The following is a 22,104-nucleotide window of genomic DNA, read 5'->3' on the forward strand; positions in this document are numbered from 1 at the left end:
ATAGATGAAATAAATAATTAATAAATATAGAATAAAATGTGGATCAAATCTTAGTAGTTGGAAATAAAATAATTAATAAGTATAGATAAAATGTGAATTATAACTAAATAAAAACTTAAATATAAATTTCATACCATAAATTAATTTAACCTACTAACTATTCCGATATGTGCTCGTCTTCTCCAATGTCATCATCTAGTACTTCATCATCTACCTCATCTCTTAACAATGATAGATTATCACCATTTTCAAATAAAGAATCCAAGTTTTGCTCTAACCATGGCTCATCCTCACATGCTTCATCATCTTCATTTCCCCCCATATCATATGAGTCTCTTGGCTTCAAATGCACGACAACACTCCAATCTTTATTCACTTCATCATTGACAAAATACACCATTCGAGCTTGTGAGGCTTCAATATATGGATCATCCTCCTCTCGGTCACCACTGTGTATTACTCGTGAAAAAATAACAAAAGTAAAATCCCAACTATCCTTTCTACATCCCCGTTCTCTAGTGGTGTCAGCCCATTTACATTTGAATAAAGTAACCCGAAATTGGCCATTGTACTTTAGTTCTATAATATCTTCTAATTTGTCATAATATGACAAATCAGCATTCCTAACATTAGAATCACTAGCGCTAGCAACACAAGGAGTTGAAGACATTAAGAAAACTCCACTATTCGGGGTCTTTAACCCATTGTCTCGATTGGTAGTTCGAAAGGAGAACCCATTGATACTAAATGTAGAAAACCTCTTGGCATATCGTGATGGACCCCTTGCTAAGTATCTCAAATCCTCATGCACAGTATTCATAATGTCTGGGTTCATAAGCTATTATGATAGAACAACATATTAGTTATTATATCCACAAATACTGCTCAATATTAGCAAAAAATGATCACTTTTCTATTTACCTGCGTAGGAAACCAAGTAACAAAATCTTTATTTACTTGCATAGAAAACCAAGTAATAAAATGTCTCAGCACAATTTTGGAAGTTTATTCAATAAAGCATATATAGCATGGTTAAAAACGATATTAAAAACTTAGTTAAATAGTATTCTAAAAGAAAATATAAGAAAAATTATAATTACCTCTTTCAAATGATAATTTTCCTTCTTTTTTCTTTTCCAGCAAATATTAAAACTTGAAGCTTTCAAAGTAAAGTAGCTAGCAGCAAGAATTGAAGAAAATCTAAAACCTGTTTCACATAAAAATAGATTAGTAGTGTGGGTGAGAATTATTACAGTAATTAATTAAACATACAAAGATTTTAAATTATCCAATAAGTGAAAATATTGGTACTTTTGTAAAAAATAAAATAAAATACTGTTAAATGAGTGGAGAAGAAAGAAATGGAAAACGAAGAGAGATTTTGAGGTATGAAGAATAAAATAGCAAATAATAATAAGCATACACAATTTCAGAATCATAACTCATGAATGCCAGAACAATATAAGCACATTGAGTAATTAACTTAAGCATTCAACAATTGACTTGCAAAGCTAAGTGCTAAAAGCTAAGTGCTGCAACACCACCTCCATCCACATGTTCAACAGCTAAGATCTTATCTCCATTTTTCATCTTGAGCTGGAGTGCATTAGCAGTTAAAATAAGATCAGTTAACAACGTGGTATAGCACAGTACTAAACACAAATTTCTTATATTCTTTTACAGCATAATTTAGTGTATTTTCAGAACTTACTTAACTATTTATTTTAATCTGTGAAAGTTATTAAGCCACCACAATAAATAAGAGGTCCTCCTTGTTAATTGTCTCATGACAAAAAACATATATATAATTTACACAGTACATATATATTAGGAGAAATAAAATTATATAAAGAATCAAATAATTTAACAATGCAAAATATCTCTATTTTAGAACCAAACTTGTTTAATTTTCTTTTTATCTAAAATCTCAAAATCAGAGAATGCAGATGCAAACAGATTTTCTCACCATGAATATCTATGCCATAATATATGAAATGAAAATAAAACAGAAATTGTGAAAGAGGAAAGATTTTGGTTTTTAAGTCTAGCTATTATCTAAACAAGAAAAATGAAAAATAAAGTAGATTCCATACAGAATACCTTATTCAAATATCATGCACCACAGCAAAACCATATTTCCAGAGAAGGGGAAAAAATAAAGGTAATTGGTATTTAGAATCTAACCTCACCACCTGCCTGAAGTCAAGAATCCATAGGTGATTTTACTTTTGTAAGATTTATGCTCTTCACAACACTATACTTTTTTGACCTTATCTGTTGTTGTACTTTATGAAGTAAGAACAACCTCAGCTAAGCCTGTGCTCTTAATTTTTATTTTGATTTGGTTGATGTATGCATGTAATAGATATAAAAGCCAGCAAGTTTGCCAAAGACTTCAAAATGAAAGAAAGCTGTCAATGCAGCAACTTATATTTTTTGTGTCTCTAGGTACTACACTAACATTTTCTTTTACTATTAAGTAAACAGTGGAGTGGAAGAAACTGAGGCCTAGCATAAGCAAGTTTTTATGTCATTTATTGTTGATTTTTATGAAAAACAACTCCAAGTTAAGCTTAAACTCTTATTCTTAATTTTTCTTTCCATTTGGTCGATGCAGTCAATACATATAATACACAGAAAGTTTGCCAAAGACTTAAATACAGCAACTAATTTCTTAGTGAACTCAATCACTCGTTAAATTGAGCAGGGGAAAATTAAAACCACTAATAAAAACTCCTTTTTCATATCTTAATTACACTTTATTATGCATTTTTAATAAATAGTTTAGAAAGAACTAAAGCTAATCCAAACATAAATATTACAATATTAAACTATGAAATAAGTCCGATGCAGTTAGATTTCCTAAAACATGCAAAATAGATTTCATACACAGCAAGTGATAGTTACCAATTTATCAAAGAAAAGTTCGCGAGCCATTTTGCAATAGAAAGCTGAATTCATTTATTTTTATCAAAAGTATAGCTATTCAATTCACCTATCCTTATGAAAGAAGAAAATTAGACTGCATTTCAGAAATGAAGTCTTTTTGTGTGTTTAGATTGTTGTTGCATACCTTTTCTTACTTTGCTCATTGGATTCAAGTGTGAAAGTAAAAGTAGTTACTTGGATACAAAAAAACCAACAAGGCTTCTCAATGATTTTTTTTTTGTTTTGGGATTAAAGAGAAAATTAGACAGCAGAAGAGGAATACAAAGGACAACAGATTCTCTTTACAAAAATGAGCAATCAGAAGAAAGGGTCATCTAAGAAGTAAACTGCAGAGAGCAAAAATCAAAGACAGTAAATTCAATGAATTTGCAAACTCAATTTCACATGGACATCAAGCTAAAGTAGACAATAATAAAAACAAGTTATACCTCTCCAGTAAATTGCACAGTTGTAACTTATTGTCAATCCCAGAGGTACCTTCAAAGACCTAATCAATGTAGCAAAACAGTGAATAAACTTCATCCCAGTTTTCTCAATAGCACATGCATATTGGAGTTAGGCAGTAACCACTCACCTGAACAACAGCTTTCTCAATCAAATTGCTCCTCATCACTTTCAAAAGTTTCTTCCGAATCAAAATTGGCACTACCTCAACTACAAATCACATAAAGCAGAAGCTACTAAAGACATTGGCACTAGATTTGAGATCAGGGAGAGAGAGAGAGAGAGAGAGAGAGAGAGAGAGAGAAGAGGGGGGGTAAGGTTACGAAAATAATCTTGTCGGCTTTGGAAGCAGTGTCGACGGCAGATGTAAGGAAGGAAGATCCAAGATCCAAGATCTGAGATCGTCTGGTTGAACAGTAAATTACACAGAGGAGATGAAGGAGAGAGAGAAGGGAGATCGAGAGCGTTGTATGAGATGTGTTTCGTTTAATGAGCTAGGGTTGCAGTTTTTTTGTTTTATATACGTGTGAAATGGCGGTTCAAAACCGCCATAATCACCAGAACCGCCACCAAAAACAGGTAATTATGGTAGCAACCAAATGCCATAATGTCCGGATATTACGGCGGTTCTTTAAAACTGCCGTAATATCAATGCCATTTTAAACCCTTTTTTTTGTAGTGTAATTAGTACCGTGGCAGATTAGTCATTGGCCTGTCGAACTAGGGAGTACCGTAGAAAACAAAAAAAATGTCTAAAAAATAATAAAAAATAATAATAATAAAAGAGACACAAAAAATACAAAAAAGTGTGATTTTATATTAAAAAATTAATTAATATAATTAAATACTAATTAATTATGATTTTTATTTATTTAAGAATAACTTTATCTATTCATAATAAATTTAAATGTTATTAGGATTTATTTTTATATTATTATATTATTTGAATAATTTTTTAAAAATAAATAGATTAGATTATACTAAAAGAGATATACTTTCATTGTTTTTGTTATCAATTATTTTAACATTTTTCTTTTTGTTTTGTTTTATAATTTTGTCTCCTTTCAATATTTGTTCAACATAGGTACAAGTATTGGTTTTGGATAAGTATTTTAAGACAAAGACATGAAATTATATCTCAAACAGTTTTGTTAGAAAACTAACTAAGAAAAAGCCAATTTAAAACTAACTAGTTGAAAAATAAATCAGATATAAAAAAAACAAAACCTCCACTATTTTAATTTTTTAAATTTTAAAATTAAAAATAAAAAAGATTGACTTAGTTGACTTATAATGAAATTGGTTCCCTAAATTTTTTCTATCTCAAATGTATAATATATACTTAATTTGTTCTTTTTTAATTAATCACTTTAGTCTTATTTTCTTTTAGGGGAGGAGAGGGAGCGGAGGACTACTCAAGAAGGGCGAAATTATTAAAAACAGAGAAAGAGGACATAAATACAACGAAAAATATTAATCATCTAATATGTGTTACACTGAATAAAATACATAATATTTATCAAATATTAAATTTATCAATATTTATTTAAATAAATAAATATTTATTATTTTTAATTTCAAAATATTTTACATATTTAGATTATTCGTGCAATAGATGAGTAGAAATTTTTTTTTAATTTGATTATGAGTTTACACTATATACAAATTAAATATTGATACATCATTTGACGGTGAAGGAGCATTTCTAGAGACGTCTAAATTATTGCTACATCCTAACCTATTTTTATTATTTTTGGTTGGTGAAAACTTATATGTAGTTATTATCATATAAAATTATTAGTTAAGAATCCTTAGATAATTTGACATGTTTAAAATTTTGAATAAATTATCTAATGGCTTTCAACTATCAATTTCACATGAAAACAATTGCATATGAATATTTTCTTTTTTAGTTTTAGGTAATACTTCGAAAAAAATTAAACTAAGTAAAGGAACAAATTGGGTATATATTACACATTTAAGATATTAATATCTTTAATAATTTTCCAAGACCAATAACCATATCTACGTTGGGAAAAAAATTGAAAGTGGATGAAATTATAAAACAAAACAATAAAAAAAGCTAAAATAATTGTTGACAAAAAGCAATGAAGATATAATTTTTTAATATACTCTAATCTTCTTATTTTTAAATAATTATAATATAATAATATAAAAGATAAATCTTAGTAACATTTAAATTTACAGAAATTCTTTCTTTGCATACAAGCGATTAAGGCTTGTAAGCCTTACAAGTCCAATTAACCCCTTACCCCCAAAATGCGCTCCTAGTGTTACGTAGCTTACACGCGCTATATAGCAGATCCTGCGAATATATAACTACCAATTTTAAAAGATTTCGTTTCCTTCTTCGTTCTCCTTCTTGCCAAATTTCTTCGTTCTTCTTCTCGCGCGTCTTCCCCTTCCTTTTCGATCGTTCTCTCCCCCTCCTTTATCACTAGTTTGTTCTTCGTCATTGACGTCAGTTCCTCTCTCTGTAACTCCAGCTTCATTTTTTTTTATTTTCTGGTTTCTAAAATCAAAGTTTGAACTCGTTTTGAAGATAATGGATGATTCAACCTCAGATTGTCAGCTGAATCAGGGCGAAGTAGATTTTGAATTTGAATCTAACGAAGTTCCTGAAGTTTGATTTACATTCAGCTAATTATGATTACTCTGAATTTTGTTACAGTTATTCGTATATCATTGTCTAGCTGAATAATTCGTGAACATTGACTGTGAAATTAACGCGTGAATATAAATTTGTGGATTAAATGTAATGTATTAGTTTTGATTAATTATCTGTAATTTATAGCAGACGCTCGGGTGTAGATCAGAATTTTTGGGTGTATTTTAAGGGGAACTATGGGTGTATTTACAGTTTATGGCTTTTTTTGTTATTTTAGTTGAGTTGTTGTTGTTCGGGTGTATTAGATCAGACATGATTGGCTATATTTTTAGTTTTTGACATGGTGTATTCTGCAGCCTGTGTATTTACAGTTTATGGCTCTTTTTGTTATTTTAGTTGAGTTGTTGTCGTTCGGGTGTATTAGATCAGACATGATTGGGTGTATTTTTAGTTTTTGACATGGTGTATTCTGCAGCCTCTCTCTGTTGTTGATTACCAGTTTGTTCCCAAGGTTGGAATGACCTTTAGTGCCCTTGAAGATGCTGGAAAATTTTACAGGAACTACGCCAAGGCTGCAGGTTTTTCTACAAGAGTTCGGAGCACAAATAAGAAGGGAAACGAGATTAAGAATCAATTGATTACATGTAGCAGAGAGGGAAAATGGAAATCTAAAATATCTCCAACCGAGAAGATAAATTCGACAGCCGGTTTAAACTGTCCTGCAAGAATTTATATACACACATTGAAGGATGTTGGTGCTTGGATCATTTCAAAGGTTATGCTGGATCATTCACAACCTTGCTGTCCAAGTAAAGCAAAGATGCTCAAACATCACAGGGAACTAAGCATGTCCATTCGTCGTACAATAGAGAATAACGAGGAGGCTGGTATTAGACCAAGCAAAACTTACCAATCATTTGTTGCGGCTGCCGAGGGTCATTGTGAGTTAAATTTTATTGAAAAGGATGTGAGGAATTACATTACGAGAGAAGTGCGGAATATTTCTGAACAAGAAGATGCAAAGAAATTTGGGAAATATTTGTTAAGAATGAAAGAGAAGAATCAGAATTTCTTTTTTGAGCTTGAACTTGAGGAGGATCAATCAATTAAGCTGGCTTTTTGGGCCGATGCAAGAAGTAGAGTTGCCTTTGAGTATTTCGGAGATGTTATTTCATTTGACACCACCTACAATACAAACAGGTAATAAACTGTCCCTGTTTATGATGCTAAATTATTTTTTTATGAATCTGCCGCAGAGGTGTATATTGGGTGTTTTTGGGTGTATACAAAGCAATTGTTAGGTGTACAGTATGATTTTTCATTCTGCATTATTGTAATTTGTTTCAGGTATAATTTTGTTTGTGGTTCTTTTGTCGGGGTGAATCACCACGGTCAGTCAACACTTCTTGGATGCTCTTTGATGAAAAATAAAGAAATTGAATCATTCAAATGGTTATTTCAATGTTGGCTTCGTTTCATGGGAGGAAATATTCCGAAAGGGTTTCTCACCGATCAATGCGCATCAATGAAAAGGGCTTTAGAGGCTTGTATGCCAACAACAATTCACCGTTGGTGTATTTGGCACAACATGAAGAAGATTCCAAGCAAATTAAACGGGTACAAGGGACATGCAAAAATTGAATAAGAAATGAGCCAAGTTGTTTGGAACTCTCATAGTAAAGACTCATTTGATAGGAATTGGAATGATTTTCTGCTGAATTTTGGTCTTGTAGACAACAAGTGGCTTTCAGTTAATGTTTGTTTAAAATCTGCAGCAGAGGTGTAAATTGAATTTTTTTCGGGTGTATTTATAGTCTGTGTTTGGGTGTATTCTGCAGATCTTTATGAAGACCATCATATATGGGTTCCAATCTATCTGGATCACCACTTCTGGGCAGGGATGAGAAGCACACAAAGGAGTGAGAGCATGTATTCATTTTTTAACAAGTTTATTACCCGGAACAGCTCGCTTATTCAATTTGTCAAACAATACGATAACTGCCTCAGAAGCAGGGAGCAAGCAGAGAGAGAATCATATGCTGCAGATTTTCATACGGTCATACCGTGTGCAACCAAATCCTCCATTGAAGCTCAGTTTCAAGATGTGTACACTCATCAAAAGTTTAGGAAAGTCCAAGCACAATTCAGAGGAAAGGCGAATTGCATCACTAGATAAACGAATTCTGCTCTAGGCAATTCAGTATACAATGTTGGAGAACAAGTTTCCAGCTCAATATTCAACAAGTTTGTGGTTACTTACGACTCAGTAGCAGCCGAGGTAAAATGCCAATGCTTATTATTCGAGTCAAGAGGGATATTGTGCCGTCACGTACTAAGCGTGTTAAGCTTTGAACGAGTAAGCCAAGTGTCACCTAGATATATACTAGAACGATGGAGCAAGAAGGTAAAGAGGCGACACACACACATCAAGAGCAGCCACGACGAGCCACTGTTAGAGCCAAGAAGCAAGAGGTTTGACCAATTGGATTTTCGTTCCCAAAATATTTGCAAATTTACATCAGAATCAGAGGAGCTAACTACAATTCTGCACCGTGCGTACGATAACGTCATGGTTGAGATGGAATCATTGAAAGCCAAAAGGAAGGGGACATCTTCTTTATCTCACAAAGATGCCAACTTGGAATCCGTTAACGAGCTTCAAAGCCCTCCAAGGATTCGAACAAGAGGACGTCCAAAAAATAGGCTAGTTCAAAGTTGGACAAACAGATTACAAATGCCACAAAGAAGAAGAAAACGAAAGCTTTAAATGAGGTAAAAGTGATGTTCTTTAAATATGTGGTGATTGAGTTTAATTTTCTCATTAATAGTTTAGCTAATATGTGAGTTTGTTATATTCAGTTAAATCTCTTTGATGCTGCATCAGTGGTGCATTCAAATTCCAGCCAATATCAAGGACGTGTTATGAATTATCAGTTCAGGGTACCAGCAGCAGTAGATAACTCTTTGGATGTATAGTTACAGAATATGGGTGTAAAAGCACTATTCATTTGGTGTATTTTTGTGAATTTTCTTGTGTTTCACATTTTACACATATATATATTATCACAATATGTTGTTTATGTTATAAAATATTGTTTGTTTTTTTTATTATGGTTTAAGGGTTTAGGGTTTTAGGGTTTAAGGTTTTAGGGTTTAGGGTTTAGGGTTTAAGGGTTTTAGGGTTTACGGTTTAGGTTTTAGTGTTTAGGTTTAGGTTTTAGTGTTTAGGGTTTAGGGTTTAGGGTTTTAGGGATAAAGCATCAGGGAGATAGATGTTTGGGTGTATATTCAACTTTCTTTGGGTGTAAAAAATGGCAGGTTATGGGTGTATATTTGGTTTGATGTTTTCCTTCATATTATAGTACCTGTAATTCAGACAATTTGAATACAGCAGAGAGAGTTTAATTATTGAAAAGAAATTTTACAACAAACTGGATTATAATTGGCAAATTTTTACAACATGTGTTCAATTTTTTACAAGACTATATAACATTTACATTAATTAGTGTCAATATCCTTAGAATCTATATGACAATATGGACTCAATAACAATGAGGATGGCTTGGACAGTCTTATTGCATTACTTCCCCTAATGGCTTCAGCTTTGTCTTGATTCATTTCATGGAATAGAATTCGGGAAGCATATTCTACTCTAAAGTGGTCCACCTCGTCCTACAGTTAAAAAGAATATTCTGTTTAATCAACCATGTTAATTAAGTAATGTAATACAGAGTTATTTAGTTTTAAACACATTTATCTAGGTCCAATTGTCCCACTCATACTTCCGCCTTTTAATGTTTTCAGGCTGAAATATCTCAAGACACTTCATTACGTAGATAGTACAATCATAGCTGAAAACAAAGAAAATAAATTACAAATTACATATAGGAAAGTTTAATTTTCAGAGTGAAAGATTTATACCTTGTCTTTTGGCCCGAGATGTTAAGGTATGGTGGTTCAATTTCCTTGTCCTTGTCCCTTGTCTTCAGAGGTGCCCCCCCAGCACATACTTTAATTCGTGAAATTACATATCCCTTAAAACACAAAACAAATCAGTAAAGGGATACACCCAAAGGAGCACAAAGTTACACCTTATATTGAACAGAAATACACCCAACTATTAAAATACAGAACATAGAACCAACTTACAATGAATGTATTCAGGGCAGTTCTCTCATCGGATGGAGATTTCGTGTGATATAGGTCGACTATATAAAATTTCCGCTTTCTCGTATCATCCAACCATAAACACCAATGTTGTGAATGGCAAACAGGTGCAAAAATTTGAAATATGTTCAGATTGAACACTGTTTTAGTTTATTTGGCACATAAGTAAAAATGGTAATAAGAAGTTTTAGAAATAAAAACTTACATAACGATGTGATGCTAATTTTTTAAGGTCCAAGAAGGGTATACACATTAGGTAGTCTTCTACCCTGAATGGCTTATTGTTTTTAGGCTGTAAGAATACCCCTTGTGGATGATTTCCAAGGGCCATGTTCTGCAAAAATTGCGAACCACAAAATGAATACAGAAAATACACCCAAACAAATTCAGAAAATACACCCAAATGAATAAATAACTTACACCTAATTTAACACAGAAAATACACCCAAATGAACACATAAAATATACCCGATTTAAGACAGAAAATACACCCGAAGGAATGCAGAAAATACACCCAAAATTCGTTGAAGCAACCCTTACCACAATATCAGGGGGAAGACAGTATACTTTTTCTTGAAACCTTTTAATCTTTTGCTGGTTTAGGATGAAGCACATGGCAGAGACAATCTAGAAAAAGATGCCGAAATCAATTTTACATCAATCAGGATTGCAGTTAATTTTGGTGATAAAAACATTAATGTTAATGTAATATTACCTCAGCTTCTATATGCGTTTCAGGTGCGAGTGATGCAAGGTGGAGTTTTGATAAAATGTATCTATCTTGGGCTTGGAGTGTGCAGACGGTGTCAAACTCATTAGTTAGTCCATCTGCGTATTTTTTCACTCGTATGGCCCAGAGGTAGCATTTCTCTTTCATGTCAGAAGTATGTTGATTCGTCCTCGTAGGAGTTTCAAGCTTCTCGAAACTCTCCGCGCCGCTCTCCTTTGGAATCTGCAGACTTTTTTCTTTTGTTGTCACCCCACCACTTGCAATTTTTTGTACCAGATCCCTAATTGTTCTAGCAGTTTTGGGGTTTCTGGAGTTTTTGCCCTCCCTCCATCTTGCGTTGATGCTCCCTCCTGCGTTGCTACTTCTTCTTGGCTTGAATCAGTCAAGCCAAGGCTGAATGATGGCATCGGATCTGTTTTAGGAACATATGATGCTGTCCGTGCCATCATCATCAGCGCAGCAGTGTCTTCTGGGGTTGGATTACTACGTGATCATGTATAACATATTATAAGAATAAGAATATACGAATGATAACCAAACATTGATTTTACACTGATGAACTTACATTTTAGATGGAGCTGGGGGAAGCGTGGGTGTGCTTTCTTCAAGTTGTTTGGGGGGGGGGGTTAAGGAGTGCTGCACGGTTACATAAAATTAATCATGTTATAAAAAAACTAGTCAGGGATCAATCGTGAAAATATACACCCCAACAGGGGCAATATACACCCAAACTGTAACCAAATACACACCCAAGACTATTTCTTACCTTTTGTAGTTCCTTCAATTTGTAGCACAGAGGTTGGTTCATTTTCTGTCTCAGGTGTTTCTTCAATTTTCAGCATAGTGGTTGTTTGGGACAATGGTAGACAAACTTGAATCGGAACTCTAAACAAGAAGAAAAATAAAAGGTTAACAAAGCCTCCGAAAATAAAAAGGTTATAAGGTTGAAATTTTCTTGAAAAACTCACATTGCAAGCACTTCGGACTGTGTCTCTTCCCTCACAACCATCATATTCTCTTCAGCCGGCTCACTGGCTGACTCTTCAACCCCACTCAACCTAAAATACACCCTAAGAAAGTCAAAAATACACCCGAAGCATTCAAAAGAAAGACAGGCTTTGTTTTTTGAGAGCTTACATACTTTCAGTTTTTACTTTTTTTTCCTGTCTTTTTTTCTCGAATAAAACAATAAATGGCTTTTTTTTCTAAAAAAAATATATACAGAATTAAAAGTAGAAGGTAATAAAAGAACAGAAGCAACGGTTATTTGAAAGAGAAATTACATGCTCTCTGCCAGTTTGTTTACGCTACTTTGGTCTGTGTGTCCTTGAGAGGAGGGATCATCACTTCCCAAGTTTACGTCCAGTATTCTAAACATAATAGAGTACATGTTATTCACAAAAAATACCATACTGTTAAATCAGGATAACAAGATTTTATTAAATAAAGTTTCTTACGTTTCAGATGAGACATAGTGACCTTCCGTCGATCGCAGGTCAGCTTCCTTCTCCCTGCGAAACAAGAAACAATTATTAGCAAAGAAAACACCCTAAAATCTACAATATACGCCCCAACAAGACATACCCCTGTGCAGCAGATTTTTCATTGTTTTCCCTTAAGAATTCATCTAAATCTTCAGTTCCAATTTCAGATCTGACAGTACATGAATAAAAGAACAAGTTAACAAATATAATTTTGATGATAGATGGTAATATAGCTTAGAAAGTACTGTACCCATGATAGGATTGAGCTTGCTCAGGAGATGAATCCTCAACAATGACTTTTTTCTTTTTTGGATTGTGTCCTGGGGAGAAAAAATAAGTATGAATCAGAAATACAAAATTAATTTGATCACAAAATACTATCCAAAGAATTGCTTACTTTTTTGGTGTTCTTTGAGTCTTTTTCTTTGTTTTTTGCTTCTCCACTGGTGATGATTGATGCATGGAAACTTGTCTCTCAACAAAATTTCCTTCAGCAAGTATACCGAATTGTCGTCAAGTAAAAACTCACAATAGAGTGAGGTCGAATCCCACAGGGATTGATTGGTCAAGCAACTTTAATTAGAGGAATGTTCTAGTTGAGCAAAGCAGAAATTTGAGTTGAGTAATTGCAGGAAATTAAATGGCGGGAAAGTAAATAGCAGAAAATGTAAATGCTGGAAATAAATGGCAGAATGTAAAGGGCGGAAGGTAAACTGCAGAATCTTAAATGGGGATTTAGGAAGATGAGCATAAAAGTAAATGGCAGATAATAAAGAGAATGGGTAAGATCAGAAATGGGAAATTCATTGGGCTCAGGAGATGTTGTATTCTCCAGATCAAGTTCATTCTCATCTCTTCCTCAATCAATGCATTCATTCATCTCCTTGGCAATCTTAAGTGATTGGATTCCAATTCCTTGGCAACCCAATCACTCTAAACTTGAACAATTGCCCAATTCCTTGATTTAGTTGTTCATGAGAAGAGATGAAGTATGGTCACTAATTATACCACATGCATTCCCAAATCAAAGTATTGGTAGGATTATATGTCACTATATCCATCCAAACCCCAATTTGGTCCAACATGAGAAAGCATTTCTAGCATGATCTCTTCATTCCTCTTCCAAGGTTCCGAAGAGATCCAAGTATGAATAGCTTCTTTTCCAAGACAACTATCCAATTGGATGAAGATTGAAAGCTTTCTAGTAAAATCAAGAGAAAAGAAAGAAGAAGAATAATGAAAACTATTATTGATCCATCAAATTACAACAGAGCTCCCTAACCAATGAAAAGGGGTTTAGTTGTTCATAGCTCTGGAAATGGAAGGTGAAAATGAAAAGTACATTCTGAAATTAAATCTAAAAGTTGCAGAGAAAGTAAAATATACAGAGTGTAGTTCTCCAAAATGCCAAACTCCTTACTAGTTCAAAACTACTCCTATATATACTACTCTTCTGATCTTCTAGTTGGCTCTTCAAGTCTTGGATATGGGCCTTTGGATCTTTAGTTGAAGCAGTTACAGTCTTCAGTGGGCTTAGCTTTTCTTGCAGAGAGAAAGTGAGTCAGGCATGGTAGCAAGTTAGTTAGGACATTCGTGGTGTTAACGTTAAGTGTGAATTTGGGTTCGAAGACGTTAGTGACGATAACCTTTTTCATTAACGCTCCAAACCTTTAGTGACTTACGTTAACTTCAACGTTAGTGGCACTAACGTGACCACTAACGTTGGCTTTTGGTCCTTCGCAAACGTTATTGGCATTCACCTTTTCCAATAATGTTGCTCCTTGCATCTTTTCCCCACATTAGTGATCCACGTTAGTGTAACTAACGTGGCCCTTAACGTGGGCATGCCTAAGCTTTGAGAGCGTTAGTGACACTTACCTTTGTCACTAACGCTTCAAATGCCCCTTCTTCCCACATTAGTGCCTCACGTTAATTGCATTAATGTGACCACTAACGTGGTATTGCCATCTCCAATGTTAGTGACAAAGGTGAGTGTCACTAACGTTGGCCTATCATGCTTAGCTCCACGTTACTCTTCATGTTTGTGGTCTTAACATGACCACTAACGTGGGCACTATTGGCTTAGTCCAACGTTAGTGACAAAGGTGAGTGTCACTAACGTTGGCGATTGCTTTCTCCTCCCACGTTAGAGTTCACGTTAATTGGATTAACGTGACTCTTAACGTGGCTAAATGTGCCTTTTTGGAACGTTAGTGGCATTCATTTTTACCACTAACGTTGGAGCTCTCCTTCTCCTCTACGTTAGCTACCACGTTAATGTAGTTAACGTGGCAACTAACGTGGGCTATGATGGCTTCGAAGGCGTTATTGGCGATCACTTTTTCCATTAACGCTACAAGCTTCTTCCCATTTCACGTTAGTGGTCACGTTAATCAGACTAACGTGGCTGCTACCGTGGCTCTTCCTTGCTTCCTTTGTCCTGAAATCAAGCAGATAAAGTGCATCAAAGCTCTGTTCAAGTCATGAGATCATGCACTATCCATTTTATCATTCAATTCATGCATAATTCTCATGAAATCATTCAAAATTCACAATGTTTGCTTGAATCAAGATGTAAGTGTACTTTCATCCAAAACTTGCTTATTTACTAAGAAAATGCATGAAACTACCCTAAAATAATAAAGAAAAGGTTAGTGGAACTGGCCAAAATGCCCTGGCATCACAACACCAAACTTAAAGTTTGCTTGTCCCTAAGCAAGTACTGAAACATAAGAATGATGAATGAAAGAACAAGAGAAACAAGTTCTTATTATAGAAGTAAAGTTCTTGGTTTATGGGATTTCATGCATAGTAACTTAGGTTCATTCCTTTACTGGTTTCCAGGTCCTCATCATGCTCTTGAATACTTGTTTGATTGCATCCTATGAGATCTTTATTCCTTGATATCCCTTTCTTTTCAGGGTTTATTACATTCTTAGGCTAAGTACTCTGTGAGGGGGCAACTCTTTAAAATAAGCTTTCAGCCAACACTCCCGAGCCAGTTGGTTCAAGGTGTTAGGTGTTGAAACACCCCTAAGGACTTACTCCCTCAAGTCTCTCTTCTCCATACATGCACACCACAAGCATATGGTTTATTATTTTCTTTTACTTGAGGTCTTGGTGTCCAGCATCTCTTTGGATCACTAAATGTTCTGTAGCAAGGTTGCTCTTAATAGTGGATTTTCAGTTGATAATCCCGGGTTAGTTAACCCAAGTTACCAAGTGATGAAGCACTCCAGAGAACTTATTCATCCAAGCAGATCCTTTGCACAGGAACACCACAGACACATCCCTCAAGATTTAAACCCTTGGTGCCTAGCCTTATTTCTTATTATTTTTCTTTCTTTTTCAAACTCTTATTATTCTTTCTCTTTTTCTTATTGGGGTCTTGTTGTTTAGATAGTCTCATAGAATGTGCTTCAAGCATGTAATTCAATACACATGAGTGTCCTTATACCTTATAGGTGATCCAACTTAGCTAATCTATTACCATCCACAAACCTTGAGGACTTACTCCATAAGATGAACCCCACTCTGGTTTTTCATAACATTTTCTTTTATTTTACCTTAAAGGACAAGCATACAATTAAGCAAGGTGAAAGTGAAAACAAGTGACTTGGACCAACACACATATGACAAAAGTAAAGAAAACAAACACTAGATTCTAGTGACTTAAACTAAAGAGTAACTATTAACAGGGCACATTCAGACTTCCAATTTGAGCATTCCTAAGCAAATGGAATCAAGTAGCAACACAACCTTTTGGTGGTGACTTCTGGCTCTCCCTTTGTTGTCATCATCCATAGCTTTTGCATCCTTCTTCGCCTCCTTGGATCACGGTGCACCGTTTTTCTAGAAGATTGATTGAATTTCTGCAAAGTTATTGGAAGTTGCTTGTTCCCAAAGCACTTGGAAACTAGTTAGCATGCATGTATGCTTGTGAATTTCTGAACTCAATTTGGTGTGTGAACACCAAACTTAGTTCCTTGCTTAATGCAACAGATTGAATACATGCAGAGAACCTCATGTGCTTTTATTAATAAAACAACTATGGACTAGAAACTAAACTATTGTTCAGTGGTTTTCCTGATTGGTTGGGCTAGCAACTTGTCATTGAAGAGGTGTAGTGTGATTCTAACTGAAATCTTTGGTGAAACACCAAACTTAGAATTACACAATCATTCTTGGATTGTTTTGGTGTGAAACACCAAACTTAGCTCCTCACAATACAGGGGAAACTACTTGTAACTTTTATTGAAATGATCATGAAAAGAAAACTACCTTAGGTTGGGTTGCCTCCCAACGAAGTGCTCTTTTAGCGTCGCTACCTCGACATTTGGCCTTTGTCAGGGTGGTTGGTAGTGCTTCAAATCTTCCCCTCTTGCAGTGAATCTGTCTCCATTGGCTTTGTTAAGAAGCTCCACATGTTCCAAGGACAGAATTTTGCTGATGGTGTATACTTGAGGCAGCTGAGATGGGATGATGGGGAGATGAGGTGGGATAGGTGGTAGATAAGCAGATACCACTTCATCTTCTAGAGAGAAATCTTCTGTAGGGATCTTCTTGTTCCTCCATCCCCTTGGTGCCTTCTTCATTGTTTCTTTTAATGCTCTCCTTCTCCTTGTGGCTTCTTTTCCCAGGGAGATTTTGTTGTTGATCTCATATGACTCTGGTGGTTTTAGCTCCTCTTGGGTTTCCTTTAGCTGTGGTGGCTTTTGATTGTATTGCTTGTCACCCAAAGGGATTCCCAGGGTTATTGTTTGTGCTTTGGTGCTTGTTTCTTCCACCAGTGCCTTATTCTGATCCTCCTTTGATTCCTTGTTTTCTTGATCTGCTTCTTGTGAGGGTTTGAAGACTTTGAAGGTAAGTTGTTCATCGTGTATCCTCAGTATTGGCTCTCCTCGCTCCACATCTATAAGTGCTCTGGCTGTAGCTAGGAATGGTCTTCCCAATATTATTGGATGGAGGTAACTCTCTTCCATTTCCAATAGACAAAGTCTGTGGGAAGGAAGTAGTTCCCAACCTTTACCAACACGTTTTCAACCACTCCTACTGCTTGTTTTTGAGTTTTATCAGCCAGCCTGATGACTATGTCTGTGGGCATTAGCTCATTGATCTGCAACTTCTTCATGAGGGATAGAGGCATTAAATTAATGCTTGCTCCCAGATCACAGAGTCCCTTATCAATCACTGTTTCTCCTATGGCACAGAGGATGTGAAAACTCCCTGGATCCTTTCTTTTTGTAGGCAACTCTGGTTGAATGAGAGCACTGCACTCCTTATTCATCACTATTGTTTGCCCTCCTTTGAGTGAGCTTTTCCTAGTCAGCAGCTCCTTCATGCACTTAATGTATGAGGGCATTTATTGGAGAGCCTTGATGAATGGTATATTTACATGGAGAGATGCAAACATGTCGAGAAACTTTGAGTATATTCTCTTTTCTACACCACCCTTGAGTCTTTGGGGAAAAAGGTGCATTAAGGTTCAGAATCTCCTTCTGTGTAGTTTTGGTTTCTTGGTTACTCTCTTCTTGTTTCTCTGCTGAAGTATCTCCAGAGTGTTCTAAAGGTTTGTTCAGCTCTTCCTCAGTCTCCTATCACTTATAGTGACCATCTTGCATTCTTCCCATCTCACTTTCTTTGCTTCACCTCTCGGGTTTTTCTCCGTGTCACTTGGGAAGCTGTCAGTAGGTTTGGGAATCTTCTCAGAGAGGTATCCCACTTGAAATTCCAGCCTCTTGATGGTGTCTCCCTGGATTTTGATATTGGCTCACACCTCCTCCTTGAACACCTTGTTGTCTTGGATTTCCTGGCATATGCCTTCAAGTAGAGTCTTAATCCTTGAGAGTCTATCTTCGGATGATGGTGAGTTGAGATTGGAGGGATGAGAAGGGCCATTTTGGTTTTGATATGGATGTTGAGAGGTATTGTTAGGTGCGTGCTGATATGATCTCTGTGTGGAATGTTGGTGAGCTGCATTGTTGTTAGGGTTATGACATCTCTGATCTTGGCTTTGATCTTGTTGATTTTCCCACCCAAAGTTTGGGTGGTTCCTCCAACTAGGATTATAAGTTTCGGAGTATGGATCATGGGTCTGCCTAGGTGAATTCCCAATGTAGTTGGCTTGTTCCTGGTCACCCTCATCCTCTGCATTCACTCCTTCTTGAGCTGCTGATGAGGTGGTGACTACTGCTACCTGGTTCCTTTCCATCTTCTTGGTAAGGTCAGCCAGCTGCTTGGTGATCATCTTGTTTTGAGCCAGCAGCGCGTCCATATTGTTCAACTCCATCACTCCTCTAGTATTGCTCCTTTCAGAAGCATAGAAGTAATCATTCTCAACTACAATCTCAATGACATCTATGGCTTCTTCAATGGTCTTCTTCTTGTTCAGAGATCCCCGGATGAGTGGTCTACTGCCTTCTTTGATTCGTAAGAAAGACCCTCATAAAAAATATGTAATTGCACCCATTCATTGAACATATCTGGTGGGCACCTTCTTGTTAAGTCCTTAAACCTTTCCCATGCTTCATAGAGAGTTTCACCATCTTGTTGCATGAAGGTTTGCACCTCAGCTCTTAACCTGTTGATTCTTTGAGGAGGGTATAATCTTGCCAAGAATTTGTTCACCACCTCTTTCCAGGTTGTCAGACGCTCCTTCGGGAAGGATTTCAGCCATTTAGCTGCTTTATCCTTGAGTGAGAAGGGGAACAAAAGCAGTCTATAAGTGTCAGGATGAACACCATTAGACTTTACAGTATCACATATCCTTAGAAAAGTGGTGAGATGTTGATTGGGGTCTTCTTGGGCACTTCCTCTGAATGCACAGTTGTTTTGGACTAGGGTGATGAGCTGGGGCTTCAGTTCAAAGTTATTGGCATGTATGATTGGCTTTTGGATGCTACTTCCACAGTTTCCTGGGTTTGGATTGATGTAAGAGCCTAGAACTCTTCTCTCTTGCCCAGCATGATTCACTGGACCTTCTCTGCCATGGTTGTGAGCCTCTTCTTCATGGTGGTTCTCCATATTCTCCTCCATGTCCAGTTTAAAATACTCTTCCTCCTCCTCAGCACCAACGACTCCCTTTTCTCTTGCTTCCCTCCTTAATCTAAGGAAGGTCCTCTCAGGTTCGGAATCAAAGGAAGTTGAAGCCCCACTTCTTCTACCTGTCATACAACCAACAAGGCAAAAAGTAAGAAAGAAATTGAATGAAGAAATTACTCTTGTTAGGAATGCTGTTAGTGTGAGTGGTGCAATATATCAAACAGTTAGTGGGTTGGTTAACTGACTTGTAATTAATGACGAAAAACACAACAAATGGGTAACGGATAAAGGAAAGAAAATAACTGAAACTGAAAGTAAATCACTCAAATGGAATTAATACAGAACAAAAGAAAAAAATGCTCAATCTAGTTATCCTCCAACTTAATCATTGTCGATACAAAATCAATCCCCGGCAACGGCACCATACACTTGATGCATGGAAACTTGTCTCTCAACAAAATTTCCTGCGGCAAGTATACCGAATTGTCCTCAAGTAAAAACTCACAATAGAGTGAGGTCGAATCCCACAGGGATTGATTGGTCAAGCAACTTTAATTAGAGGAATGTTCTAGTTGAGCGAAGCAGAAATTTGAGTTGAGTAATTGTAGGAAATTAAATGGCGGAAAAGTAAATAGCAGAAAATGTAAATGCTGGAAATAAATGGCAGAATGTAAAGCGCAAAAGGTAAACTGCAGAATCTTAAATGGGGATTTGGGAAGATGAGCATAAAAGTAAATGGCAGATAATAAAGAGAATGGGTAAGATCAGAAATGGGGGATTCATTGGCCTCAGGAGATGTTGTATTCTCCGGATCAAGTTCATTCTCATCTCTTCCTCAATCAATGCATTCATTGATCTCCTTGGCAATCTTAAGTGATTGGATTCCAATTCCTTGGCAACCCAATCTCTCTAAACTTGAATAATTTCCCAATTCCTTGATTTAATTGCTCATGAGAAGAGATGAAGTATGGTCACTGATTATACCATATGCATTCCCAAATCAAAGTATTGGTAGGATTATATGTCACTATATCCATCCAAACCCCAATTTGGTCCAACATGAGAAAGCATTTCTAGCATGATCTCTTCATTCCTCTTCCAAGGTTTCGAAGAGATCCAAGTATGAATAACTTCTTTTCCAAGACAACTATCCAATTGGATGAAGATTGAAAGATTTCTAGTAAAATCAAGAGAAAAGAAAGAAGAAGAATAATGAAAACTATTATTGATCCAACAAATTACAACAGAGCTCCCTAACCCAATGAAAAGGGGTTTAGTTGTTCATAGCTCTGGAAATGGAAGGTGAAAATGAAAAGTACATTCTGAAATTAAATCTAAAAGTTGCAGAGAAAGTAAAATATACAGAGTGTAGTTCTCCAAAATGCCAAACTCCTTACTAGTTCAAAACTACTCCTATATATACTACTCTTCTGATCTTCTAGTTGGCTCTTCAAGTCTTGGATATGGGTCTTTGGATCTTTAGTTGAAGCAGTTACGGTATTCAGTGGGCTTAGCTTTGCTTGCAGAGAGAAAGTGAGTCAGGCATGGTAGCAAGTTAGTTAAGACGTTAGTGGTGTTAACGTTAAGTGTGAATTTGGGTTCGAAGACGTTAGTGACGATAACCTTTTTCACTAACGCTCCAAACCTTTAGTGACTTACGTTAACTTCAATGTTAGTGGCACTAACGTGATGACTAACGTTGGCTTTTGGTCCTTCGCAAACGTTATTGGCATTCACCTTTTCCAATAACGTTGCTCCTTGCATCTTTTCCCCACGTTAGTGATCCACGTTAGTGTAACTAACGTGGCCCTTAACGTGGGCATGCCTAAGCTTCGAGAGCGTTAGTGACACTTACCTTTGACACTAATGCTTCAAACGCCCCTTCTTCCCATGTTAGTGCCTCACGTTAATTGCATTAACGTGACCACTAATGTGGTGGTGATTGCCATCTCCAACGTTAGTGACAAAGGTGAGTGTCATTAACGTTGGCCTATCATGCTTAGCTCCACGTTACTCTTCACGTTAGTGGTCTTAACGTGACCACTAACGTGGGCACTATTGGCTTAGTCCAACGTTAGTGACAAAGGTGAGTGTCACTAACGTTGGCGATTGCTTTCTCCTCCCACGTTAGAGTTCACGTTAATTGGATTAACATGACTCTTAACGTAGCTAAATGTGCCTTTTTGGAACGTTAGTGACATTCACTTTTACCACTAACGTTGGAGCTCTGCTTCTCCTCTACGTTAGCTACCACGTTAATGTAGTTAACGTGGCAAGTAACGTGGGCTATGATGGCTTCGAAGGCGTTATTGGCGATCACTTTTTCCGTTAATGCTACAAGCTTCTTCCCATTCCACGTTAGTGGTCACGTTAATCAGACTAACATGGCTGCTACCGTGGCTCTTCCTTGCTTCGTTTGTCCTGAAATCAAGCAGATAAAGTGCATCAAAGCTCTGTTCAAGTCATGAGATCATGCACTATCCATTTTATCATTCAATTCATGTATAATTCTCATGAAATCATTCAAAATTCACAATGTTTACTTGAATCAAGATGTAAGTGTACTTTCATCCAAAACTTGCTTATTTACTAAGAAAATGCATGAAACTACCCTAAAATAATAAAGAAAAGGTCAGTGGAACTAGCCAAAATGCCCTGGC

General features: G+C 36.1%; 1 protein-coding gene, 1 non-coding gene and 1 pseudogene across 2 annotated transcripts in view; 1 reads left to right on the top strand and 2 right to left on the bottom strand.

Moving 5' to 3' along the window:
* Positions 1–9,520: 9,520 nt before the first annotated feature.
* LOC148577402 (uncharacterized) lies at positions 9,521–10,520 on the bottom strand (annotated as a pseudogene).
* Positions 10,521–11,674: 1,154 nt separating this feature from the next.
* The window catches only part of LOC110266092 (uncharacterized), a 42,868-nt gene continuing 32,438 nt past the window's right edge, over positions 11,675–22,104 (bottom strand). Inside the window, exons 6-9 of the mRNA XM_088502873.1 lie at positions 12,504–12,572; positions 12,203–12,289; positions 11,888–11,989; positions 11,675–11,804 (exon numbers count right to left, since the gene is read on the bottom strand). Of these exons, the coding sequence (XP_088358999.1) occupies positions 11,675–11,804; positions 11,888–11,989; positions 12,203–12,289; positions 12,504–12,572 (388 nt within the window). The remainder of the gene's footprint in view (positions 11,805–11,887; positions 11,990–12,202; positions 12,290–12,503; positions 12,573–22,104) is intronic.
* LOC148577403 (small nucleolar RNA R71) lies at positions 18,879–18,985 on the top strand. Its single transcript, XR_015903415.1, has one exon. It is a non-coding gene; the product is annotated as a small nucleolar RNA R71 (small nucleolar RNA).

Source organism: Arachis ipaensis, chromosome B1 (genome assembly GCF_059453495.1).
Source record: "Arachis ipaensis isolate K30076 ecotype BB chromosome B1, ASM5945349v1, whole genome shotgun sequence".
Classification (NCBI taxonomy): Eukaryota; Viridiplantae; Streptophyta; class Magnoliopsida; order Fabales; family Fabaceae; genus Arachis; species Arachis ipaensis.